The following is a 25524-nucleotide window of genomic DNA, read 5'->3' on the forward strand; positions in this document are numbered from 1 at the left end:
AGGGGGTTTCTGGGGGTTACTGCCTTTCCCCTTTTAAAGGGGTTTTAGGGGGTTTACCCCCTCATTACTAGGGTTACTAGGGGGTTAAACCCCCTCCTCTTATAGGGGGTTTCTAGGGGGTTTTCCTGCCTCCTCTTAATTTGTGTTATGGGGGTACTCACCTCCCCTTAATAGGGTTACTAGGGGGTTACCTCCTCCCCTTACTAGGGTTACTAGGGGGTTACCCCACCTCCCCCTTTCCCCCGGGGGACTGGGGGTTTCCACCTCCCTTACTTTTAAATTTTTTAACCCGCCCCCTCTTAAAATATTTTAAAAAATTTTTTTCCCCCCCCCCCCCCTCCCCCCCCCCCCTTACTTGGGGTTTCTAGGGGGTTACCTGCCTCCTCTTATAGGGGTTCCCAGGGGGTTTTCACCTTTTACTAGGGTTAAAAGGGGGTTACTCCCTCCCTTACTAGGGTTTCTAGGGGGTTACTCCCCCTCCTCTTACTAGGTTACTAGGGGGTTATGCTCCTTTAATAGGGTTACTAGGGGGTTACCCTCCTCTTAAATAGGGTTATAGGGGGGTTTCCCCAAATTTCCCCTTTTTTAAATGTTACTAGGGGGTTTTCTGCCTCCCCTTTTAGTGTTTCTAGGGGTTACCCCCCCCTCCTCCCTTTTCCCAGTGTTTTCTAGGGGGTTTCCCCCCCCTTTATTGGGTTACTAGGGGGGGACCCCCCTCCTCTTACTAGGGTTACTTGGGGGGGGTTTCCTGCCTCCTTTAATTTGTGTTTCTAGGGGGTTACCTGCCCCCCCTTACTAGGGGGTTTTTGGGGGTTTTCTCACCCTCTTTCTAGGGTTCCCGGGGGTTACCCCGCTCCCCTTTTTATTGTGGTTTTTCTAGGGGGGTTTTACCTTTGGGCCCTCCTTTACTTGGGTTTACTAGGGGGTTACCTGGCTTCCTCTTACTTGGGTTACTAGGGGGGTTACTCCCCTCTTTTAGGGTTACTAGGGGGTTACCCGCCCCCTCTTACTAGGGGTTTCTAGGGGAAATCACCTCCTCTTACTTTTTTGGGGTTTCTAGGGGGTTAAATGCCTCCCCTTACTAGGGTTCTGGGGGTTCCAAACCCCCTCTTACTTGGGGGTTTCTAGGGGGGGACCCCCCCCCCTCTTAATAGGGTTACTAGGGGGTTTTCCTGCCTCCTCTTACAAAGGGGTTTCTAGGGGGTTTCTCACCTCCCTTTACTGGGTTTTCTAGGGGGTTACCTGCCTCCTTTAAAATAGTGTTACTTTGGGGGGTTTCCCGCCTCCTCTTACTAGGGTTACTAGGGGGGTTTCCTGCCCCCCTCTTCTGGGTTACTAGGGGGTTACCTGCCCTCTTACTAGGGTTTCTAGGGGGTATCACCCCTCTTATAGGGTTACTAGGGGGTTTCCCGCCCCCTCCTTTTTATAGGGTTAATGGGGGGGTTTCCTGCCTCCTCTTTTCTAGGGTTACTGGGGGGTTAAATGCCTCCTTTTTACTAGGGGGTTATAGGGGGGTTATCACCCCCTCCCTTTTAGGGTTACTAGGGGGTTACCCCCTCCCCTTATAGGGGTTTTAGGGGGTTACTCACCCCCTTTTTACTTTGGGTTTTCTAGGGGGTTACCCCCCTCCCTTTTTTTAGGGTTCTAGGGGGGTTTCCCCTCCTCTTACTAGGGGGTTTCTAGGGGGTTAACCCGCCTCCTCTTTAGGGTTAAATAGGGGGTTACCCCTCCTCTTATTGGGTTACAAAAGGGGGGTTTCCTGCCCCCTCTTTTTAGGGTTACCCAGGGGGTTACCTTCCCCTTACTAGTGTTAATAAAGGGGGGTTAAATCCCCCCTCTTACTAGGGTTAAATAGGGGGGGTTAAATGCCTCCCTTTTTATTGGGTTTCTAGGGGGTTTCCTGCCTCCTTTACTAGGGTTACAGGGGGGGTTTCCCGCCTTTCCCCTTTTTATAGTTTTACTAGGGGGTTTCCCCCCTTTCCCCTTTCTGTGTTCCCAGGGGGTTACTTACCTCCTCTTAATTTGTGTTTTCCCGGGGGGTTTCCCGCCCCCTCTTAATTTGTGTTTATAGGGGGTTACCCTCCTCTTACTAGGGTTTTTAGGGGGGTTTCCCCCTTTCCCCTTACTAGGTTAATAGGGGGTTACCCCGCCTCCTCTTAAAAAAAGGGGGCTGGGGGGTTTCCTGCCTCCTCTTTATGGGTTTTAGGGGGGTTAAACCCGCCCCTCTTATAGTGTTTCTAGGGGGTTACCTCCCCTCTTAATTTGGGTTCTTGGGGGGGTTTCCTGCCTATCTTTCTAGGGTTACTTGGGGGGACTCCCCCTCCTCTTAAATAGGGTTTCTAGGGGGTTACCCGCCTCCTCTTATAGTTTTTAATAGGGGGTTACCTGCCCCCTCTTCTAGGGTTATAGGGGGATCACCTCCTCTTAATTAGGTTACTAGGGGGTTACCCGCCTCCTTTATATTGTTAATAGGGGGTTACCCCCTTTTCTTACTAGGGTTACTAGGGGGTTACCTGCCTCCTCTTAATTGGGTTTTAAGGGGGGTTTCCTGCCCCTTTTTTTAATAGGGTTACTAGGGGGGACCGCCTCCCCTTTTTATAGGGTTTGGGGGTTACCTGCCCCCTCTTTAGGGGTTTCTTGGGGGTTCCTCCCTCCCTTTATTTGGGTTTATAAAGGGGGGTTTCCTGCCCCCCTCTTACTAGTGTTTTCTAGGGGGTTTCCTGCCTCCTTTACTAGGGTTACTAGGGGGTTTTCTCCCCCCTTTAATTTGGGTTACTGGGGGTTACCTGCCTCCCCTTATATTGTTTCTGGGGGTTACTACCCCCCTCTTAACCTTTGGGTTACTTGGGGGTTACCGCCTCCTTTTAATTTGGGTTTAAAAGGGGGTTTCCCCCTCCCCCCTTATAGGGGTTTCTAGGGGGTTTTCCCCCCTTTCCCCATAGGGGGTTTCTAGGGGGTTACGCCCCCCTCTTTTTAGGCGGTTTCTAGGGGGGTTTCCCTTTCCCCCTTTATTTTAGTGTTACTAGGGGGTTACCTGCCTCCCCTTTTTAGTGTTACTTTGGGGGTTACCCCTCCTCTTTTTTTGTTATAGGGGGTTTTCCCGCCTCCTTTCTAGGGTTTGGGGGTTTTCCCCCTCCCCTTACTTGGGTTAATAGGGGGGTTTCCTCCCCTTTAATTGGGTTACTAGGGGGGTTTCCCGCCCCCTCTTTATAGTGTTACTAGGGGGGGTTTCCCCCCCTCTTTTATGTGTTACTAGGGGGGGTTTCCCCCTCCTCTTTATAGTGTTTCTTGGGGGGTTTCCCCTCCTCTTTCTAGGGTTACTAGGGGGTTTTCCCCTCCTTTCTGTGTTACTAGGGGGTTTCTCCCCCCCTCTTACTAGGGTTACCCAGGGGGGGTTTCCTGCCTCCCCTTTCTAGGGGGAATTGGGGGTTTCTCCTCCTCTTAACTGGGTTTCTAGGGGGTTACTCCCCCCTTTTATTTGGGTTACAGGGGGTTTCCTGCCTCCTCTTTCTAGGGTTTCTAGGGGGGACTTCCCCCCTTTTTACTAGGGTTACTAGGGGGGTTTCCTGCCTCCTCCCTTTCTAGGGTTACTAGGGGGTTACCTGCTCCTCTTATAAGGGGGTTTCTTGGGGGTTTTAAACCCCCTCAAAAAAAGGGGTTTTAGGGGTTACCTGCTCCTCTTTTTAGGGTTACTGGGGGGGGTTTCCTGCCTCCTTTGGGTTACTTGGGGGTTTCCACCTCCTCTTAAATAGGGGTTTCTGGGGGTTACCGCCTCCTTTTAAGTGTTACTTTGGGGTTTCCCCCTCCTTTAAAAGGGTTACTAGGGGTTTCCTGCCTCCCCTTTCTGGGGTTAATAGGGGGGTTACTACCTCCCCTTTCTAGGGTTACTAGGGGGGTTTCCTTTCCCCCTCTTTACTTTGTGTTTCTAGGGGGGTTTCCCCGCCTCCCCTTTTTCTTGGGGGTTTCTAGGGGGGTTTCCCCTCCCCTTACCCAGGGTTCACTAGGGGGTTTTCCTGCCTCCTCTTATATTTGTTACTAGGGGGGGTTTTCTCACCCCCTCTTACTAGGGTTACTAGGGGGGTTTTACCTGGGGCCCCCCCTCTTACTAGGGTTTTCTAGGGGGGGTTTCCTGCCTCCTCTTTCTAGGGTTACTAGTGGGTTAAATAACCCCCTCTTACTAGGGTTACTGGGGGTTACCTGCCTCCTCTTTTTTAGGGTTACTAGGGGGTTACCCCCTTTCCCCTTTTCTAGGGGGGACTAGGGGTTTTCTCCCTCCCCTTACTTGGGGTTTCTAGGGGGTTAATCCCCTCATTAGGGTTACTAGGGGGTACAAACCCCCCTTACTGGGTTACTTAGGGGGTTACCCCCTCCCCTTTTTTAGGGTTACTAGGGGGTTTTTCCCCTTACAGGGTTTTCTATTTACCCCTTTTTTGGGGGGGGGTTTCCCCTTTTTTGGATTTAATTTGTCCTTTACTAGGGGACTAGGGGGAAAACACCCCCTTTTTAAATTCTGGGGTTAACGTTTTTTATAGTTTACTAAAGGGGGCCCCCCTTTAAATTTTTAGGGGGGCCCCCCCCTTACTAGGGGACTAGGGGGGCCTGTCCCTTTTCTAGGGGGAAGGGGGGGCTACCTTCTTATAGGGTTTTCAGGGGTTTCCCCCTTTATATTTTACTTTTTCCTGCCCCTTTAAGGGTTACTAGGGGGACCTCTCCCTTTTTGGGGTTCTAGGGGTTAAAAATTTTTTCTTTTAGTTTTCTAGGGGTTCCCCCCTCCCTTTTCTTTGGGGACTAGGGGTTCCCCTTTCTTATATTTTCTAGGGGGGAAAATTTTTTATGGTTTCTGGGGGTACCTCCCCTTTTGTTTAGGGGGGCCCTTTTTTAGGGTTACTAGGGGGGACTCTTCTTTATTTAGGGGTTACCCGCTTTTTTTAAGGGGTTTTACCCCTTTCTATTTAACGGGGGACCTTTTCCCTTTTTGGGTTTCTAGGGGTTTTTCCCCCTTTTTAAAAGTTCTAGGGGGTTTTCCTCCTCTTTTCTAGGGGTTCTAGGGGGGACTCCCCCCTTTTATATTTTTAGGGGGTTTCTCCTCCCCTTTTTTTTTTGGGGGGTTCCTTTTCTTTAATTTTCTAGGGGGTTTTCCCCTCCTTTTTTTATAGGGGGTTACTGCCCCTTTTAATTTTATGGGGTTATTCCCCTTTCTAGGTTTTTTAGGGGTTTTCCCCTCTTATTTTTAAGGGGTTACCCCCCTTTTTTAAATTTATAGGGGGGGCCCTTTTCCCTTATGGTTTTGGGGGACTCCTTTTTTATGTTTATAGGGGGTTTCCTCCCCCTTTTACTATTTTAGGGGGTTATTTTCCTCTTTATAGGGTTTTTAGGGGTTACCCTTTCCCCTTATAGGGGCTTTGGGGGGGACCTGTCCTTTACTGGGTTTTGGGGTTACCGCCTTTTTTTATTTTATCCCCCCTTTCTTTTTTAAAATTTTTTCCCTTTTTGGGGGCCCTTTTTATTACTAGGGGGACCCGTTCCCTTTTGTTTACTAGGGGTTATCCCCCTTTTATTGGCTTATACTTCGAGTTATACTACTACTAGGATAGTACTTATCTAGCTATATTTTTGTTTTCAATATACTAGTACTAGTAACTTATCAGCTATACTACTAGTTATCACTACTACTAGTACTAGTAACTTATCAGCTATACTACTAGTTATCACTACTACTAGTACTAGTAACTTATCAGCTATACTACTAGTTATCACTACTACTAGTACTAGTAACTTATCAGCTATACTACTAGTTATCACTACTACTAGTACTAGTAACTTATCAGCTATACTACTAGTTATCACTACTACTAGTACTAGTAACTTATCAGCTATACTACTAGTTATCACTACTACTAGTACTAGTAACTTATCAGCTATACTACTAGTTATCACTACTACTAGTACTAGTAACTTATCAGCTATACTACTAGTTATCACTACTACTAGTACTAGTAACTTATCAGCTATACTACTAGTTATCACTACTACTAGTACTAGTAACTTATCAGCTATACTACTAGTTATCACTACTACTAGTACTAGTAACTTATCAGCTATACTACTAGTTATCACTACTACTAGTACTAGTAACTTATCAGCTATACTACTAGTTATCACTACTACTAGTACTAGTAACTTATCAGCTATACTACTAGTTATCACTACTACTAGTACTAGTAACTTATCAGCTATACTACTAGTTATCACTACTACTAGTACTAGTAACTTATCAGCTATACTACTAGTTATCACTACTACTAGTACTAGTAACTTATCAGCTATACTACTAGTTATCACTACTACTAGTACTAGTAACTTATCAGCTATACTACTAGTTATCACTACTACTAGTACTAGTAACTTATCAGCTATACTACTAGTTATCACTACTACTAGTACTAGTAACTTATCAGCTATACTACTAGTTATCACTACTACTAGTACTAGTAACTTATCAGCTATACTACTAGTTATCACTACTACTAGTACTAGTAACTTATCAGCTATACTACTAGTTATCACTACTACTAGTACTAGTAACTTATCAGCTATACTACTAGTTATCACTACTACTAGTACTAGTAACTTATCAGCTATACTACTAGTTATCACTACTACTAGTACTAGTAACTTATCAGCTATACTACTAGTTATCACTACTACTAGTACTAGTAACTTATCAGCTATACTACTAGTTATCACTACTACTAGTACTAGTAACTTATCAGCTATACTACTAGTTATCACTACTACTAGTACTAGTAACTTATCAGCTATACTACTAGTTATCACTACTACTAGTACTAGTAACTTATCAGCTATACTACTAGTTATCACTACTACTAGTACTAGTAACTTATCAGCTATACTACTAGTTATCACTACTACTAGTACTAGTAACTTATCAGCTATACTACTAGTTATCACTACTACTAGTACTAGTAACTTATCAGCTATACTACTAGTTATCACTACTACTAGTACTAGTAACTTATCAGCTATACTACTAGTTATCACTACTACTAGTACTAGTAACTTATCAGCTATACTACTAGTTATCACTACTACTAGTACTAGTAACTTATCAGCTATACTACTAGTTATCACTACTACTAGTATAATTTTTACTTCTCTAGTTTAACCCTTTTCTAGTACAAAAAACTTTTACTATAAACCATTTTTTTATAAATTACTAGTACTAGAAATTTTACTTAAACTATTTCCTAATACTAGTACTTACTTATCAGCTATACTACAAATTATATCTACTAGTAACTACCTTAAAGTTTCATACCATACAGTAACTTACTTCCCCCTAATATTATCCCAAACTAGACTAGAAAATTTCATTACTATAATGTTTAACTATACCAGTCTAGTAAAACTTTTAGTTTTTATACTAGTTTATTTTTAAAATTTACTAGTTAACTAGTTTAAAAACCAAATTTAAAAAATAAAGTAAAATTGAAACTTTCCCCGGTAACCTATTATACTAATACTATTCCCAAAATTTAAATTATAGCTATTTACTAGGGTTATATTACTAGTTCTATTTAATTACTGTATATTACTAGTTAATCATAAATACTGTTACTAGAACTTATAATATATACTATTTAAAATTACTTTAAAATGTATAGTAATTACTGGGTTTTCTATACTAGTTAATAATAGTATAGTTTTCCAGTAACTACCTAAATTTTAACCTAATTTAAATAGTATAAAACCTTTATCAGTATTAAAATAGTTATTACTATTCTGTTTCTAGTTACTTTTCAGTATATACTAGTTATATTACTGTACTAGTAAATATCAAACTATTAACTACTAGTTATTCATACTTACCCAGTACTAATTACAGTATACTAGTTATAATATACTAGTACTAGTAACTTTTACTATTACTAGTTATATACTACTAGTTTCCTATAATTATCAAGTATTACTAGTTTATTACTACTACTAGTACTAGTAACTATCAGTTATAACTACTAGTTATACTATACTAGTACTCAGGTTACTTAGGTTACTAGGTTACTAGGTTACTAGGTTACTAGGTTACTAGGTTACTAGGTTACTAGGTTACTAGGTTACTAGGTAACTAGGTTACTAGGTTACTAGGTTACTAGGTTACTAGGTAACTAGGTTACTAGGTTACTAGGTTACTAGGTTACTAGGTAACTAGGTTACTAAGTTACTAGGTTACTAGGTAACTAGGTTACTAGGTTACTAGGTTACTAGGTAACTAGGTTACTAGGTTACTAGGTTACTAGGTAACTAGGTTACTAGGTTACTAGGTTACTAGGTTACTAGGTTACTAGGTTACTAGGTTACTAGGTTACTAGGTTACTAGGTTACTAGGTTACTAGGTTACTAGGTTACTAGGTTACTAGGATACTAGGTTACTAGGTTACTAGGTTACTAGGTTACTAGGTTACTAGGTTACTAGGTTACTAGGTTACTAGGTTACTAGGTTACTAGGTTACTAGCTTAACATGACCTGTAGAAGTTGTTCAACTCAATACAGTAAATCATTGAGGCTCGCCAGGTAATACTACTACTACTAGGTTACTAAGTTACTAGGTTACTAGGTTACTAGGTTACTAGGTTACTAGGTTACTAGGTTACTAGGTTAACATGACCTGTAGAAGTTGTTCAACTCAATACAGTAAATCATTGAGACTCGCCAGGTAATACTACTACTACTAGGTTACTAGGTTACTAGGTTACTAGGTTACTAGGTTACTAGGTTACTAGGTTACTAGGTTACTAGGTTACTAGGTTACTATGTTACTAGGTTACTAGGTTACTAGGTTACTAGGTTACTAGGTTACTAGGTTACTAGGTTACTAGGTTACTAGGTTACTAGGTTACTAGGTTACTAAGTTACTAGGTTACTAGGTTACTAGGTTACTAGGTAACTAGGTTACTAAGTTACTAGGTTACTAGGTAACAAGGTTACTAGGTTACTAGGTTACTAGGTTACTAGGTTACTAGGTTACTAGGTTACTAGGTTACTAGGTTACTAGGTTACTAGGTTACTAGGTTACTAGGTAACTAGGTTACTAGGTTACTAGGTTACTAGGTTACTAGGTAACTAGGTTACTAAGTTACTAGGTTACTAGGTAACAAGGTTACTAGGTTACTAGGTTACTAGGTAACTAGGTTACTAGGTAACTAGGTTACTAGGTTACTAGGTTACTAGGTTACTAGGTTACAAGGTTACTAGCTTAACATGACCTGTAGAAGTTGTTCAACTCAATACAGTAAATCATTGAGGCTCGCCAGGTAATACTACTACTACTAGGTTACTAGGTTACTAGGTTACTAGGTTACTAGGTTACTAGGTTACTAGGTTACTAGGTTACTAGGTTACTAGGTAACTAGGTTACTAGGTTACTAGGTTACTAGGTTACTAGGTTACTAGGTTACTAGGTTACTAGGTTACTAGGTTACTAGGTTACTAGGTTACTAGGTTACTAGGTTACTAGGTTACTAGGTTACTAGGTTACTAGGTTACTAGGTTACTAGGTTACTAGGTTACTAGGTTACTAGGTTACTAGGTTACTAGGTTACTAAGTTACTAGGTTACTAGGTTACTAGGTTACTAAGTTACTAGGTTACTAGGTTACTAGGTTACTAGGTTACTAGGTTACTAGGTTACTAGGTTACTAGGTTACTAGGTTACTAGGTTACTAGCTTAACACGACCTGTAGAAGTTGTTCAACTCAATACAGTAAATCATTGAGGCTCGCCAGGTAATACTACTACTACTAGGTTACTAGGTTACTAGGTTACTAGGTTACTAGGTTACTAGGTTACTAGGTTACTAGGTTACTAGGTTACTAGGTTACTAGGTTACTAGGTTACTAGGTTACTAGGTTACTAGGTTACTAGGTTACTAGGTTACTAGGTTACTAAGTTACTAGGTTACTAGGTTACTAGGTTACTAGGTTACTAGGTTACTAGGTTACTAGGTTACTAGGTTACTAGGTTACTAGGTTACTAGCTTAACATGACCTGTAGAAGTTGTTCAACTCAATATAGTAAATCATTGAGGCTCGCCAGGTAATACTACTAATAGGTTACTAGGTTACTAGGTTACTAGGTTACTAGGTTACTAGGTTACTAGGTTACTAGGTTACTAGGTTACTAGCTTAACACGACCTGTAGAAGTTGTTCAACTCCATACAGTAAATCATTGAGGCTCGCTAGGTAATACTACTACTACTAGGTTACTAAGTTACTAGGTTACTAGGTTACTAGGTTACTAGGTTACTAGGTTACTAGGTTACTAGGTTACTAGGTTACTAGGTTACTAAGTTACTAGGTTACTAAGTTACTAGGTTACTAAGTTACTAGGTTACTAGGTTACTAGGTTACTAGGTTACTAGGTTACTAGGTTACTAGGTTACTAGGTTACTAGGTTACTAGGTTACTAAGTTACTAGGTTACTAGGTTACTAGGTTACTAGGTTACTGTGTTACTAGGTTACTAGGTTACTAGGTTACTAGGTTACTGTGTTACTAGGTTACTAGGTTACTAGGTTACTAGGTTACTAGGTTACTAGGTTACTAGGTTACTAGGTTACTAGGTTACTAGGTTACTAGGTTACTAGGTTACTAGGTTACTAGGTTACTAGGTTACTAAGTTACTAGGTTACTAGGTTACTAGGTTACTAGGTTACTAGGTTACTAGGTTACTAGGTTACTAGGTTACTAGGTTACTAGGTTACTAGGTTACTGTGTTACTAGGTTACTAGGTTACTAGGTTACTAAGTTACTAGGTTACTAGGTTACTAGGTTACTAGGTTACTAGGTTACTAGGTTACTAGGTTACTAGGTTACTAGGTTACTAGGTTACTAGGTTACTAGGTTACTAAGTTACTATGTTACTAGGTTACTAGGTTACTAGGTTACTAGGTTACTAGGTTACTAGGTTACTAGGTTACTAGGTTACTAGGTTACTAGGTTACTAGGTTACTAGGTTACTAGGTTACTAGGTTACTAGGTTACTAGGTTACTAAGTCACTATGTTACTAGGTTACTAGGTTACTAGGTTACTAGGTTACTAGGTTACTAGGTTACTAGGTTACTAGGTTACTAGGTTACTAAGTTACTATGTTACTAGGTTACTAGGTTACTAGGTTACTAGGTTACTAGGTTACTAGGTTACTAGGTTACTAGGTTACAAGGTTACTAGCTTAACATGACCTGTAGAAGTTGTTCAACTCAATACAGTAAATCATTGAGGCTCGCCAGGTAATACTACTACTACTAGGTTACTAGGTTACTAGGTTACTAGGTTACTAGGTTACTAGGTTACTAGGTTACTAGGTTACTAGGTTACTAGGTAACTAGGTTACTAGGTTACTAGGTTACTAGGTTACTAGGTTACTAGGTTACTAGGTTACTAGGTTACTAGGTTACTAGGTTACTAGGTTACTAGGTTACTAGGTTACTAGGTTACTAGGTTACTAGGTTACTAGGTTACTAGGTTACTAGGTTACTAGGTTACTAGGTTACTAGGTTACTAGGTTACTAGGTTACTAAGTTACTAGGTTACTAGGTTACTAGGTTACTAAGTTACTAGGTTACTAGGTTACTAGGTTACTAGGTTACTAGGTTACTAGGTTACTAGGTTACTAGGTTACTAGGTTACTAGGTTACTAGGTTACTAGCTTAACACGACCTGTAGAAGTTGTTCAACTCAATACAGTAAATCATTGAGGCTCGCCAGGTAATACTACTACTACTAGGTTACTAGGTTACTAGGTTACTAGGTTACTAGGTTACTAGGTTACTAGGTTACTAGGTTACTAGGTTACTAGGTTACTAGGTTACTAGGTTACTAGGTTACTAGGTTACTAGGTTACTAGGTTACTAGGTTACTAAGTTACTAGGTTACTAGGTTACTAGGTTACTAGGTTACTAGGTTACTAGGTTACTAGGTTACTAGGTTACTAGGTTACTAGGTTACTAGCTTAACATGACCTGTAGAAGTTGTTCAACTCAATATAGTAAATCATTGAGGCTCGCCAGGTAATACTACTAATAGGTTACTAGGTTACTAGGTTACTAGGTTACTAGGTTACTAGGTTACTAGGTTACTAGGTTACTAGGTTACTAGCTTAACACGACCTGTAGAAGTTGTTCAACTCCATACAGTAAATCATTGAGGCTCGCTAGGTAATACTACTACTACTAGGTTACTAAGTTACTAGGTTACTAGGTTACTAGGTTACTAGGTTACTAGGTTACTAGGTTACTAGGTTACTAGGTTACTAGGTTACTAAGTTACTAGGTTACTAAGTTACTAGGTTACTAAGTTACTAGGTTACTAGGTTACTAGGTTACTAGGTTACTAGGTTACTAGGTTACTAGGTTACTAGGTTACTAGGTTACTAGGTTACTAAGTTACTAGGTTACTAGGTTACTAGGTTACTAGGTTACTGTGTTACTAGGTTACTAGGTTACTAGGTTACTAGGTTACTGTGTTACTAGGTTACTAGGTTACTAGGTTACTAGGTTACTAGGTTACTAGGTTACTAGGTTACTAGGTTACTAGGTTACTAGGTTACTAGGTTACTAGGTTACTAGGTTACTAGGTTACTAGGTTACTAAGTTACTAGGTTACTAGGTTACTAGGTTACTAGGTTACTAGGTTACTAGGTTACTAGGTTACTAGGTTACTAGGTTACTAGGTTACTAGGTTACTGTGTTACTAGGTTACTAGGTTACTAGGTTACTAAGTTACTAGGTTACTAGGTTACTAGGTTACTAGGTTACTAGGTTACTAGGTTACTAGGTTACTAGGTTACTAGGTTACTAGGTTACTAGGTTACTAGGTTACTAAGTTACTATGTTACTAGGTTACTAGGTTACTAGGTTACTAGGTTACTAGGTTACTAGGTTACTAGGTTACTAGGTTACTAGGTTACTAGGTTACTAGGTTACTAGGTTACTAGGTTACTAGGTTACTAGGTTACTAGGTTACTAGGTTACTAGGTTACTAGGTTACTAGGTTACTAGGTTACTAAGTCACTATGTTACTAGGTTACTAGGTTACTAGGTTACTAGGTTACTAGGTTACTAGGTTACTAGGTTACTAGGTTACTAGGTTACTAAGTTACTATGTTACTAGGTTACTAGGTTACTAGGTTACTAGGTTACTAGGTTACTAGGTTACTAGGTTACTAGGTTACTAGGTTACTAGCTTAACATGACCTGTAGAAGTTGTTCAACTCAATATAGTAAATCATTAAGGCTCGCCAGGTAATACTACTACTACTAGGTTAATAGGTTACTAGGTTACTAGGTTACTAGGTTACTAGGTTACTAGGTTACTAGGTTACTAGGTTACTAGGTTACTAGGTTACTAGGTTACTAGGTTACTAGGTTACTAGGTTACTAGCTTAACATGACCTGTAGAAGTTGTTCAACTCAATATAGTAAATCATTGAGACTCGCCAGGTAATACTACTACTACTAGGTTACTAGGTTACTAGGTTACTAGGTTACTAGGTTACTAGGTTACTAGGTTACTAGGTTACTAGGTTACTAGGTTACTAGGTTACTAGGTTACTAGGTTACTAGGTTACTAGGTTACTAGGTTACTAGGTTACTAGGTTACTAGGTTACTAGGTTACTAGGTTACTAGGTTACTAGGTTACTAGGTTACTAGGTTACTAGGTTACTAGGTTACTAGGTTACTAGCTTAACACGACCTGTAGAAGTTGTTCAACTCAATATAGTAAATCATTGAGGCTCGCCAGGTAATACTACTACTACTAGGTTACTAGGTTACTAGGTTACTAGGTTACTAGGTTACTAGGTTACTAGGTTACTAGGTTACTAGGTTACTAGGTTACTAGGTTACTAGCTTAACATGACCTGTAGAAGTTGTTCAACTCAATATAGTAAATCATTGAGGCTCGCCAGGTAATACTACTACTACTAGGTTACTAGGTTACTAGGTTACTAGGTTACTAGGTTACTAAGTTACTAGGTTACTAGGTTACTAGCTTAACACGACCTGTAGAAGTTGTTCAACTCAATATAGTAAATCATTGAGGCTCGCTAGGTAATACTACTACTACTAGGTTACTAGGTTACTAGGTTACTAGGTTACTAGGTTACTAAGTTACTAGGTTACTAGGTTACTAGCTTAACATGACCTGTAGAAGTTGTTCAACTCAATATAGTAAATCATTGAGGCTCGCCAGGTAATACTACTACTACTAGGTTACTAGGTTACTAGGTTACTAGGTTACTAGGTTACTAGGTTACTAGGTTACTAAGTTACTAGGTTACTAAGTTACTAAGTTACTAGGTTACTAGGTTACTAGGTTACTAAGTTACTAGGTTACTAAGTTACTATGTTACTAGGTTACTAGGTTACTGTGTTACTAGGTTACTAGGTTACTAGGTCACTAGGTTACTAAGTTACTAGGTTACTAAGTTACTATGTTACTAGGTTACTAGGTTACTAAGTTACTAGGTTACTAGGTTACTAGGTTACTAGGTTACTAGGTTACTAAGTTACTATGTTACTAGGTTACTAGGTTACTAGGTTACTAGGTTACTAGGTTACTAGGTTACTAGGTTACTAGGTTACTAGGTTACTAGGTTACTAAGTTACTATGTTACTAGGTTACTAGGTTACTAGGTTACTGTGTTACTAGGTTACTAGGTTACTAGGTTACTAGGTTACTAGGTTACTAGGTTACTAGGTTACTAGGTTACTAGGTTACTAGGTTACTAGGTTACTAGGTTACTAGGTTACTAGGTTACTAGGTTACTAGGTTACTAGGTTACTAGGTTACTAGGTTACTAGGTTACTAGGTTACTAGGTTACTAGGTTACTAGGTTACTAGGTTACTAGGTTACTAGGTTACTAGGTTACTAGGTTACTAGGTTACTAGGTTACTAGGTTACTAGGTTACTAGCTTAACATGACCTGTAGAAGTTGTTCAACTCAATACAGTAAATCATTGAGGCTCGCCAGGTTATCAAAGATTTTTTTTGTAATAGATCGGCACGTTATTAAATAAAGTTTTACAATCAAACTAACTTTTAATTTATATATGTAAACTAATAATTTATATTATTAAATTAAATTATTATTTATTATTTTTCAGCATGTTATTAACGTTTGGACCGCTGTGCAGTAATCTGTCTATTGAGCTGATATCCAGAAAATCAGTTCTTCACTCCTTTGCATGCCCGAACTGTTCCCAGCTGAATGAGGTATATGTTTGGTTGTCTTTTTAATGTTGAAATGTTTATTTGTAGGTTAAAATTGAATAATCAGTCCACAAAGTCAATATATTTATTTATCATTGTTTAATATAAAACATATAGAAAAAAACCAAGATGCGCTTACACTTTATGTTATTTCCTTCAATCATAATTGTATATAATTATGTTTATAAACGTCTGTGAAAAGTGTAAGCACCTAGTTTAAATAATTCTCCCACCTTAAGGCTTAAAGTACTCTTGAATTACTAGTAGTTAGTTGCATTGCTGTTGAAACATCGTATGCTGTATTTATGTTTCTGACTTATTTCCGTCAAAAGCTTGAGAATTCTAATTTTAATTTATAAATCTGCCAACATGATCTTCTTAAAAATACATTTCGTCATTTTTTTCAAAGTTATGATGTTGTTTGCTGCTATTTCTATAATAGCTTTTAATACGTCTGAAATTGATAGCTCCTCTATCGTGGTATTCATTGGGTATACCATCGGGCATCGACTATACGATCATGATGCTGACTTAACATTTCAAAATAACAAAATAATAATACATGAGTATGTAATCATGATACATTTTACATTGTATCTTGTACATTGTACATTTGTACATTATACATTGTATGTACATTGTATTTCTCCTCTGCAAACTCTTTGTTTCAATGGTCGAGATCGCAACTACGGAGGTCAAATAAAATTTACACCATGATAGTTTAACCAACTGTTACCGTAATATAAGTATAACGAAATAGCATGAAATCTTCTTTTTTCAAATTTTTATTTTTATTAACTTTTAAATTTTAATCCCAGCTGGATCAGATGGAGGTAGGAATGTCGGGAAAGAAGACTGGTAACACATACTGTGACAAGTGTTCAGCTGCTGTGTCATTGGAGCAGAGTACGAAGGGGGTCGACAGGCGTTATCTCTGTAGCTGTTACCTCTGTGGTGACTCAAACGAGGTAAGGGGTGTGGTATATGTGTGGTTAAAATATAAAAAATATGGGTGCGGTATTGTGTACTGATGTTCAAATTTATTGATATTGTTTGAATACCTTATCGGACGTTCGAAGGCATTCATTTAATGTATTTAATTTAACTACCTTGATGAATGCTAGGGCCTCCAACGTCCTATCAATGTCCATTCAAATAAAGTCCGATAAAATGAACTGACAAACAGTTTATTAAAACAGAACATTTCCCCAGTTCAAAAGGAGTGAGTTACGAGTTGCCGGGCACAAGCACTACTTCGGTACCTGTAAAGAGTGCCATGAACAGTTCAAGTTCTTCAAGTGGAGCGCTACAAACTTGTTGCGTTATTCTCCCAGCTCAGTTCATAGGGGACACAAGGGTGGGTGTAGTCATACATACCTCGATTTACTGCAGCTATTTCCTTCCCCCAAATTAAGAATAAACATGTAAATGTAAACAATCAAAACCCCGATATACCGCACTGTTACCTTTCCCCTGCAAACTCCGCGGTAAATCGGGGTTTTGCTGTAAGTTTCTAATAAACAAGATGTGATATTCCATCCAGATAACATGTTCGTAACCGAACAAATCAGAATATTGTTGCTTAAATATAAGGCTCATGGCAAAAGCCAAAAAGTCGTAAAATTTACTAACTTCTCATCCCGCAAATCTTTTAATTTATCATTCTGTAACCTAAATGTAAACTCCTAACTGTAAACTAACGTCCCAGCTCCAAAGCTGGAGAAATCAGTCTCTAATGTGGAGGATGGTGAGACCAGGGTGAAGCTGGTTGAGGTGACGGAGATATGTGATTGTTCTGATTGTGAAAGTAGCTCTAGTTCTTCTGCTTCAAAGTAAGGGGGTTTAAGTAGCTCTAGTTCTTCTGCTTCAAAGTAAGGGGGTTTAAGTAGCTCTAGTTCTTCTGCTTCAAAGTAAGGGGGTTTAAGTAGCTCTAGTTCTTCTGCTTCAAAGTAAGGGGGTTTAAGTAGCTCTAGTTCTTCTGCTTCAAAGTAAGGGGGTTTAAGTAGCTCTAGTTCTTCTGCTTCAAAGTAAGGGGGTTTAAGTAGCTCTAGTTCTTCTGCTTCAAAGTAAGGGGGTTTAAGTAGCTCTAGTTCTTCTGCTTCAAAGTAAGGGGGTTTAAGCTTAGATGGCAAGTACGTACGGTACAGGGCTTTAAGTACGTACGGTACAGGGCTTTAAGTACGTACGGTACAGCTACTTTTAAAGGTACGTACCGTACAGGAACTGTAAGGTAAAATTTTTTTTCAAATTTTAGAATCAACTTCAGTGAATTACTTGTAATTTTTGATTAGTATTATCATCATAATTTTTGAGATAGAAGTCAAAAATAAACACAGTGGTTAAAACAATAAAAGATTTAAGAGGAAAATTTGTGTACCGGATCGCTCTTAACCGGTACTACACTACTACTACTTGTAATTATCGTTAAACTCAAAGCTTCATCCTTTTGTTGCAGTACACGAACACCAGCTTTTCAGCTAGCTCAGGTCGCAACCTTAATCTACGCTTGTCCATAATATACTCGTAATCTCTAAAATTGGTCTCACAAATTGACGAAGAACTTAAAACACTGAATACTATTTGGGCCAACTGTTTAAGCAGAAAAAGTTCTCCTCCAAAATATTTCCAGTATATTGACGGATTAATAAGCTTCATAGGTTCTGATTCCGCATCAGTGTAAGGGTTTTACCCCTTCTCTGTCGTAGTTAACGCGGTACGTCTCTAACTGGAGAATCGTCTCAGCAAACAGCAACTTTAGAATTTTGAGTACGCTCTTCAGATCTGTACCTTTCAGCCTACTTTATCAAATACGTACCGTACAGCTAATTGAAAGGTACGTACCGTACGAACTTCACATCTTAGGGTTTAAGTAGCTCTAGTTCTTCTGCTTCAAAGTAAGGGGGTTTAAGTAGCTCTAGTTCTTCTGCTTCAAAGTAAGGGGGTTTAACTAGCTCTAGTTCTTCTGCTTCAAAGTAAGGGGGTTTAAGTAGCTCTAGTTCTTCTGCTTCAAAGTAAGGGGGTTTACTGTTAATTATATTTCGTTTTTTAAGTGCTAGCTCTAGCTGTTTTGCCTCTAAGCAAGGAAATTATTGCTTTAGTATTATTAAGGCATTGTTAGGAGCTTTATTTAACTTTAAGAGTCGTAATACTTTTACCAGGCAAGGACTGGTTATGAGCTGAACTTCTTTCCACACAATATTCGGCAGAGGCACATATTAGGTGCGGTAAAAAAATCGAAATTATGCGGTACCGCACCCGACTATAAAGGTAAAATGTGCGGTAAGGTGCGGTAAATTTTTACCAATTATGCGGCAAATGTGCGACGATTTTTTCGAAATTTGTGCGGGAATTGTGCGGTTTTCTTTTGCATTTTCTGAAGGACTTTGGAAATTCTAAACGTATAACCGCCGCTCTTATCAAAAATAGGTCTGTTTATGTGTTACTGAGGGTGTAGTTCTTCACTAAGACCATGATTGAACCTATATTGAGATTCAGTTATCTGACAACAGTGACTTGATCTGGTAGAGATCAGGAGACAGTTATTTGAAGACGCCTCTTGATAGAGTCGATCAGATCCCATACGTGATCGCAAATATGTGACACGCTTGTTGGCATTGATCGTCAGTACTTGTAAACCATTTGATCCAAGATCAAAGATCCATTAAGCCCACTATAAAGCCAACGCTACAACGAATAGAGCTCATTACCCGATAAAAAAGGGCTGCAGGTATGATCGAAGTACGGTAACGACGAGGGTTCAATAACGGCCTGGGTCAAGGTCCCGAAAGGGCCTGGGTAACGGTCCCGAAAAGGCCTGGGTCATGGTCACGAAAGGGCCTGGGTCACGTGGTAACCGGGTCACGTGGCCTAGGTATGAGTTCCAAAAGGGCCTGGGTCAGGGCCCCGAAAGGGCCTGGGTCACGGTCCCGAAAGGGCCTGGGTCAGGGTCCCGAAAGGGCCTGGGTCAGGGTCCCGAAAGGGCCTGGGTCACGGTCCCGAAAGGGCCTGAGTCACGGTCCTAAAAGGGCCTGAGTCACGGTCCTAAAAGGGCCAGACTTTTAACATATTTTGGTTTTTACACTCGAAAATCATAACGCAAAAATTTCAAAATTATGCGAAATTACGCGGAAAATGCTAGATTATGCGGAAATATGCAGAAAATTACAAAATGTGCGGAAAACAATAAATTATGCGGAAATGTGCGGAAAACGGTAAATTGTGCGATCCCGCACCCATCGCACCTAATATGTGCCTCTGATATTCGGACAAATCAATTTGAATCTTTGATTGTGATTTTCCTTTCAGGGCCTCAGAATTAAAGAGTTTTGAAAAAGAACCGGAACCAAAAACGGCGGAGAAATGGCGGGAAATGTTTGGAAAAAGCGAAATTGAATCAAGTGACATATTTGAGCACTTCAAAGATTCTCCTCCGGTAGGATTGTTTCCTTCCCTTTCCTAAAATAGTTGACTCTAAAAAGTTGTCCCCAAAATAAAAACACTCATTAATTTAATCTTTATAACTAAACCTATTTATCAATAATCAACAACGTCAGGAGAGGCTAGGAGCTCAAAGACCTATAAACAGCGCGATGGATATCGTCAGCATGATGATGTACCATCTTGATTCCATCTACTCCACAGCCGGGTCTGTTACTGATCCACCAGATTAGTTTAGGTTTGGGAATGATACAAGATGGAAAACATATCAGAAATTTGCGATTCAACATCCTAAAACCATGGCCCTAGATTACTAGATATAAACTGAATAATGGCATAAGATTTTATTGACAACTGTTAATTAAAGATGCGATAATCTAATGACTGGGTTTGACAATTTGACACGTATAAACTTCACTTTTTAACGATTTCAGTATATTACTGATTAAATAATTGGCTTTAAATTTTTTCCAATTTGTAGGACGAATTTTAATATAAACAATTTTTAACGCATTTGACAATTATTGTGATTTTGCTAATCTTATTCTAATCTTAAAATTGTTCCTTCATTTTTTGTTTAAATCAAGAAAAAGGTTTCTATGGTGTTTTATGTAGAAGTTACTTCAGCTAGTGAGTTATGTCCAATTTAAGGATAAGACTGGATCTGGATGCCACTTTTCCCTTGACTAAATTATTTATCATTTCTCTCTGCACCGGGGGAATTCTAGAACATTCTCTTATCCTAGGCTTTACAAAAGTTCGGCTCTGTAAATTTAATCCTACGTTACATTAAAACGGCCTAGTGCCTAAATTTAAACGCAGATTATTAGTCGGTCACAAAACAGATACAAAGGCTCATGACAGAAAAAAGACCAGAGATCCCCTAAAATTTTGTGCAGAATGTTTTATTCAAAACCCGGTTTCTTATGCGCATTGACCAGGTCTCATTAAGTTAGGTTTTATGACTACTCCAAGTTGGCGAAGTAGGAGATCGTTCACATATAACGTCAGTACCTGGAGGGGAGGGGATTTTGGTAGAGCGCTAGTGTAACTTCTCACAGTACACAATAATTACTACAAGTTAGTGGTGTGCTGAGAGTCAGGAGATTATTGTGTTGAGGGAGGGGTCCAAGATTGCGAAATTTTGCTCAAGTAATATGTGAACGATTATAATACTTGTGGTTTTGACTTTTCTGTCAAGGACAAGTAAGTGGCTCTATAATTGTCTATTAAGCCAGACTTTAAAACTTTGTGCAGATTAAGAACGGCTTGGAAAAGGATCACTTGGATAACAAGTAAAGAATACGTGTCAATTGTAATATGTGCTAACCCTAGATAAAGCAATTTAGGCAAATATTATTAAAAACGAATAACTCCAACCAGTATTTCGTATCACTTATAATTATATGTTTTAAATAATCCCCCTCCAGCCCCAGGCCTACCAGTATCCCGCGCGGGGGACAATAATTTCTAGGATTGCGATTAATATCCTGTACTCTTTTACTTATACAAGATCCACGAGTAAAATATTTTGAATGTTTGAATAGAATGTAACATATCAGTGAAAGTTGTGATGATCATTCATATTTTCTCGATTTCAACATTCAACAATTTTTAAAGTTTTTTCTAAAAACTACATTTTCCGTGTTTCAAACGATTTCAATCATTTTGAGCCAATAAAAAATGTCCACTATTTTCAGTAATTAGCTAATTGGTAATTATCCAATTAGCGCGATGCACTACTAGCAGTACTACTAGTAGACATAGTTATAAGCCCCCTCCCAGATTGCAACATTTCAATGTTCATGTTAAGAAAATTTTCTAACCTTATAACTTCTCATTAATTCATTGGAGCTGATATCCTTTATCTTTTTTCCTGTTCATCTCTCTTCAGTCTTCTATCAACATTCGTATAATCTTTATACAGCTAGCATCGACTTCGTTCCTGAGGTTAGTGATTGATAACTTTAGATTATGGTTATTGATCATTTGACGTTATTAAGATCTTCTCAATTTTGCCATTTCCGGTCAATTTCTAAAATTTTCTCGACTAGATTTATGATTCTTTGCACATCTCTAAAAAATATTAAGTGTACTGAGTACTCACTGTGATTGTAGTTGCTGATGAAAGTGGGATAAAAACGAACACAAAATGACAAAAATGTTTGCTTTTGTTAGAATATATTAGGGCTGTGTAAATTTCAACAGTTCAAAACATATAAGCCTTACGGCTTATATATATATGTTAATATTCATTAGATATTCATTGAAAATTATTTTAAAGATTTCACTTAAAAGAATATTCTTCCGCTTCTTCTATCTCACCTTATTATTGCTCATAAGCTCACCAAAGGAAGACCAAGGGTTCACATTTTGTCTTGTCCGCTGAACAGTTCGTTCCCACTGAGCAAGGGTTTGAAATAAAGTGTTTTACTATGTTATAATAACAATGCATTGAAATTTTGTTAAATATTTGAGTTTGAATTGATTTTGAATTTTATTTTTCCTTGTCAAATGAACCTAAAGTAATCATGTTGTGACTGTTCCCTGTGTTGAGATCTCAGGGCAGGTTACCTTGATAACTCATCCAGGAGTGTCTGGGGACTGAGCTTCTGTCGTCACACCTGTCCACTCGGCTAAAACTCGAACGAAAATTAACTTATTTGATATTTATATATCTAAGTTAGGTTGTAGCATAACCGTTCACAACTAAAGTTATTTGGCAAACCAAAAAGGTGGTAAAACTAAAAAGTGGGGAAAAAGTGGTGTTTCCGTGAGATACAAAATTGGTGAAAAGCTTGGTGAAAACCTTCGTAGGGGTCCTAACTACCATAAGGGCCATCTACTTAGGACATCCGGCAATTAGGGAGGGGGTGGTTTTGGAATTTCGGACAAATCCGGACAAGGGGAGGCGGGGTGGTTTCTGAAAATCCGGACGTCCGGAAATTTTGGTAGAATTAACGAAAAAGTCCGATTTATTTCAACTCTTTGACACTAATTACTCTGTAAGTTTAGATACCTGTATTTTAAACGGGTACTTAAAGTTAAATGTACTTAAATGTATCTGTAGAACTGTGCTAAAAGTAAACTTGTTCGACACTAAATGTATTATTTTCTATTTTAAGTAACTAAACATTTTATTAACTATGAATTTGACTTGGTTTTATTTGTACTCTTAAAAGTAGCTGGAAATCTGGACGTCCGGGGGAGGGGTGGTTTTGAAAATTCGGACACACCCGGACAGGGGGAGGGGGTGGTCTGAAAATCTGAGATTTTGGCGGACGTCCTAAGTAGATGGCCCCATATTCCGTTGAGAAATTCTTTTGGACATTCAAATCCAACGTAAGGCCACTTTTCCCCTGCCTATTTCAGTAATGAAGGTTATTGACATTTTTTTTTGTAAAATATATTTGAACCAAGACATTTAGTTTTTACTTTGTTGGCAAGATGCTGTTTCAGTGAACATTTTTATTTTACACAAGTGATGGTGTTGTGTCCCTCTAATTTGAATCCTGACATGCAGTCAACTGCAATCTCTACACCATAGTCAATTGGGAATGCTGCTACAGTAAAAAGATTCTCTTATATATGTCAGGCAACTACGTGCAGGTATTTAAAATCGAAATTAATTGATAAATATTGGAAATTAGGTCATAAGTGATTTATAAACACAGTCAAAGGTGGGCAGGTTCACTAAAATATTTATTGTGTTACTTATAAGCCCCCTCCCAGATTGCAACATTGCCATGTTACGAAAAATTTCTAACCTTAACTAATTCTCATTAATTCATTGGAGCTGATATCCTTTATTTTCTTTCCTGTTCATCTCTCTTCACTCTTCTATCAACATTCGTATAGTTTTTATACAGCATCGTCTTCGTTCCTGGGGTTAGTAATTGATAACTTTAGAGTAGGGTAGATAATCATTTGACGTTATTAAGATCTTCTCAATTTTGCCATTAAAAATGGAAAGCACCAGATTTCTGGTCAGTTTCTAAAATTTGCTCGACTAGATTTATGATTCTTTGCACATCTCTAAATAATATTAAGTGTACTCACTGTAATTGTAGTTGCTGATAAATGCAGAAAGTAGGATGAAAAACAAACACAAAGAACTAGTTTGCTTTTCTTTAAGGTTGTTAAAATATATTAGGGCTGGGTAAATTTCAACAGTTCAAAACATATAAACTAATTACAACATTACAAATCTATTACATTTATTGAGAATTATGTAATGTAACGTGATGGAAATATCTTAAGCGGGCATATCCTGTCCAAACCCAGGATGTACTACATGAAGAATTCGTTGTAACTTTGTTTGAAAAGCATTAATATAATTATAAGCCTTATATGTTAATATTCATTAGATATTGATTGAAAATTGTTTTAAAGATTTCACTGAAAAGAATATTCTTCCGCTTCTTCTATCTCACCTTATTATCGCTCAAGCTCACCAAAGGAAGACCAAGGGTTCACATTTTGTCTTGTCCGCTGAACGGTTCGTTCCCACTGAGCACGGGGTTGAAATAAAGTGTTTTACTATGTTATAATAACAATGCATTGAAATGTTGTTAAATATTTGAGTTTGAATTGATTTTGAATTTTATTTTTCCTTGTCAAATGAACCTAAAGTAATCATGTTGTGACTGTTCCCTGTGTTGAGATCTCAGCGCAGGTTACCTTGATAACTCATCCAGGAGTGTCTGGGGACTGAGCTTCTGTCATCACACCTGTCCACTCGGCTAAAACTCGAACGAAAATATGCTTATTTATATATCTAAGTTAGGTTGTAGCATAATCTGAGCTACTTGTCATAACCCATCAGCTCTAAGATTTTATTAAATTAGTATCCTATAGTAACCAACTCTTCCCCTTATGTTGTTATTTTACCCCTTCCGTCGATTCCAAGGAATTCTTATCTACCCTGGCCTGGTGTTACGAAGAGTTTCGTTATCTCCCACTAATGCGAATCCCACATAACTGTGACCTCTGTACCATGGTTTACAGGCAGAGAACCTGATATAATCTCCAGATGAGCTACAGCAGGCAGGGAGAAACAAGTCGGAAACTTTCTGTATTCATCAGAAGCTGTATCGTATGCACCTTTATCGTCACCATCGTCCCAAAATGCGATCTTAGCAACATCTTTCGACCAAACTTCAGCACATCCTGCTGTTTGAAAATTGAAATCAATGACTTTGACTCCATTGCAGTCAATAATCAAGTTAGTCGATGTTTTCGTTAAGGTCCAGATCTTTTCCTTCTCGTTTGGTGCCGTTGTTAGATGTTGCCCTTTTTTGCAGGAGGACGTTTTATAACTTATGATGTTTAAGAATCTGATGTATATAAAGCCGAAATAATCTCTAACACCACCAGCATTCTTAGTATACACGCATAAGTCAACCATATCACCTCTTCCTGTTTCAGAATCTGTCTTGATCTGTAGGGGGTATGCCTCCAGATCGTAGTCGATAAACTGATGTCGTTTCACATCTGTCCATTCTGGAGAGCAGACGTTTAAGATTAAAATAAGTTGACCAAGGCAGTAAATACGGTTCACTATCTTCATTCAGTAATACGTTAAATGTTCATATTAAAAATGTTTATCGGCAGTCATAGGATTGCGATTGTAACATTTATTCTCTTTGTAATATTCACTAACCTGCACAGTAGACTATCCCAAACAGAAGAAACCTTAGCAAGCCTGTTCGGACAAAGTTTGTCCCCATTGCAATGCAGCGTTATTTCTTTGGATAAGAAAACTTCCTTTATTGAGCTAGATATTTTGGATCACATT

At 38.8% G+C, this 25524-nt stretch overlaps 2 protein-coding genes and 1 long non-coding RNA gene across 3 annotated transcripts in view; all 3 read left to right on the forward strand.

Annotated features, from left to right (window-relative positions):
* Positions 1-15185: 15185 nt before the first annotated feature.
* On the forward strand, positions 15186-19960 carry LOC134813848 (uncharacterized). Its single transcript, XM_063821727.1, has 6 exons — positions 15186-15293; positions 16109-16258; positions 16503-16647; positions 16999-17122; positions 19596-19722; positions 19844-19960. Exons 1-6 carry the CDS (start codon positions 15186-15188, stop codon positions 19958-19960), a joined length of 771 nt encoding a protein of 256 aa, XP_063677797.1.
* A 3968-nt stretch (positions 19961-23928) lies between these two features.
* LOC134814257 (uncharacterized) overlaps positions 23929-25524 on the forward strand; it is a 90704-nt gene continuing 89108 nt past the window's right edge. Inside the window, exon 1 of the long non-coding RNA XR_010160135.1 lies at positions 23929-23958. This is a non-coding gene — a long non-coding RNA (uncharacterized LOC134814257). The remainder of the gene's footprint in view (positions 23959-25524) is intronic.
* LOC134814322 (uncharacterized) overlaps positions 23935-25524 on the forward strand; it is a 59158-nt gene continuing 57568 nt past the window's right edge. The window contains exon 1 of the mRNA XM_063822418.1: positions 23935-23950. The gene's annotated coding sequence lies outside the window, so the exon portion shown is untranslated. The remainder of the gene's footprint in view (positions 23951-25524) is intronic.

The sequence above is a fragment of the Bolinopsis microptera genome, chromosome 4 (assembly GCF_026151205.1).
Source record: "Bolinopsis microptera isolate Bmic1 chromosome 4, MBARI_Bmic_1.0, whole genome shotgun sequence".
NCBI classification, from domain to species: Eukaryota; Metazoa; Ctenophora; class Tentaculata; order Lobata; family Bolinopsidae; genus Bolinopsis; species Bolinopsis microptera.

Bases quoted from the DNA above. Each gene is read 5' to 3' on its own strand.
- LOC134813848 (XM_063821727.1), top strand. From the start codon at position 15,186: ATGTTATTAACGTTTGGACCGCTGTGCAGTAATCTGTCTATTGAGCTG. The intron at 15,294-16,108 runs GTATATGTTTGG...TTTTAATCCCAG, and splicing joins ACTGTTCCCAGCTGAATGAG to CTGGATCAGATGGAGGTAGG. The intron at 19,723-19,843 runs GTAGGATTGTTT...CAACAACGTCAG, and splicing joins ACTTCAAAGATTCTCCTCCG to GAGAGGCTAGGAGCTCAAAG.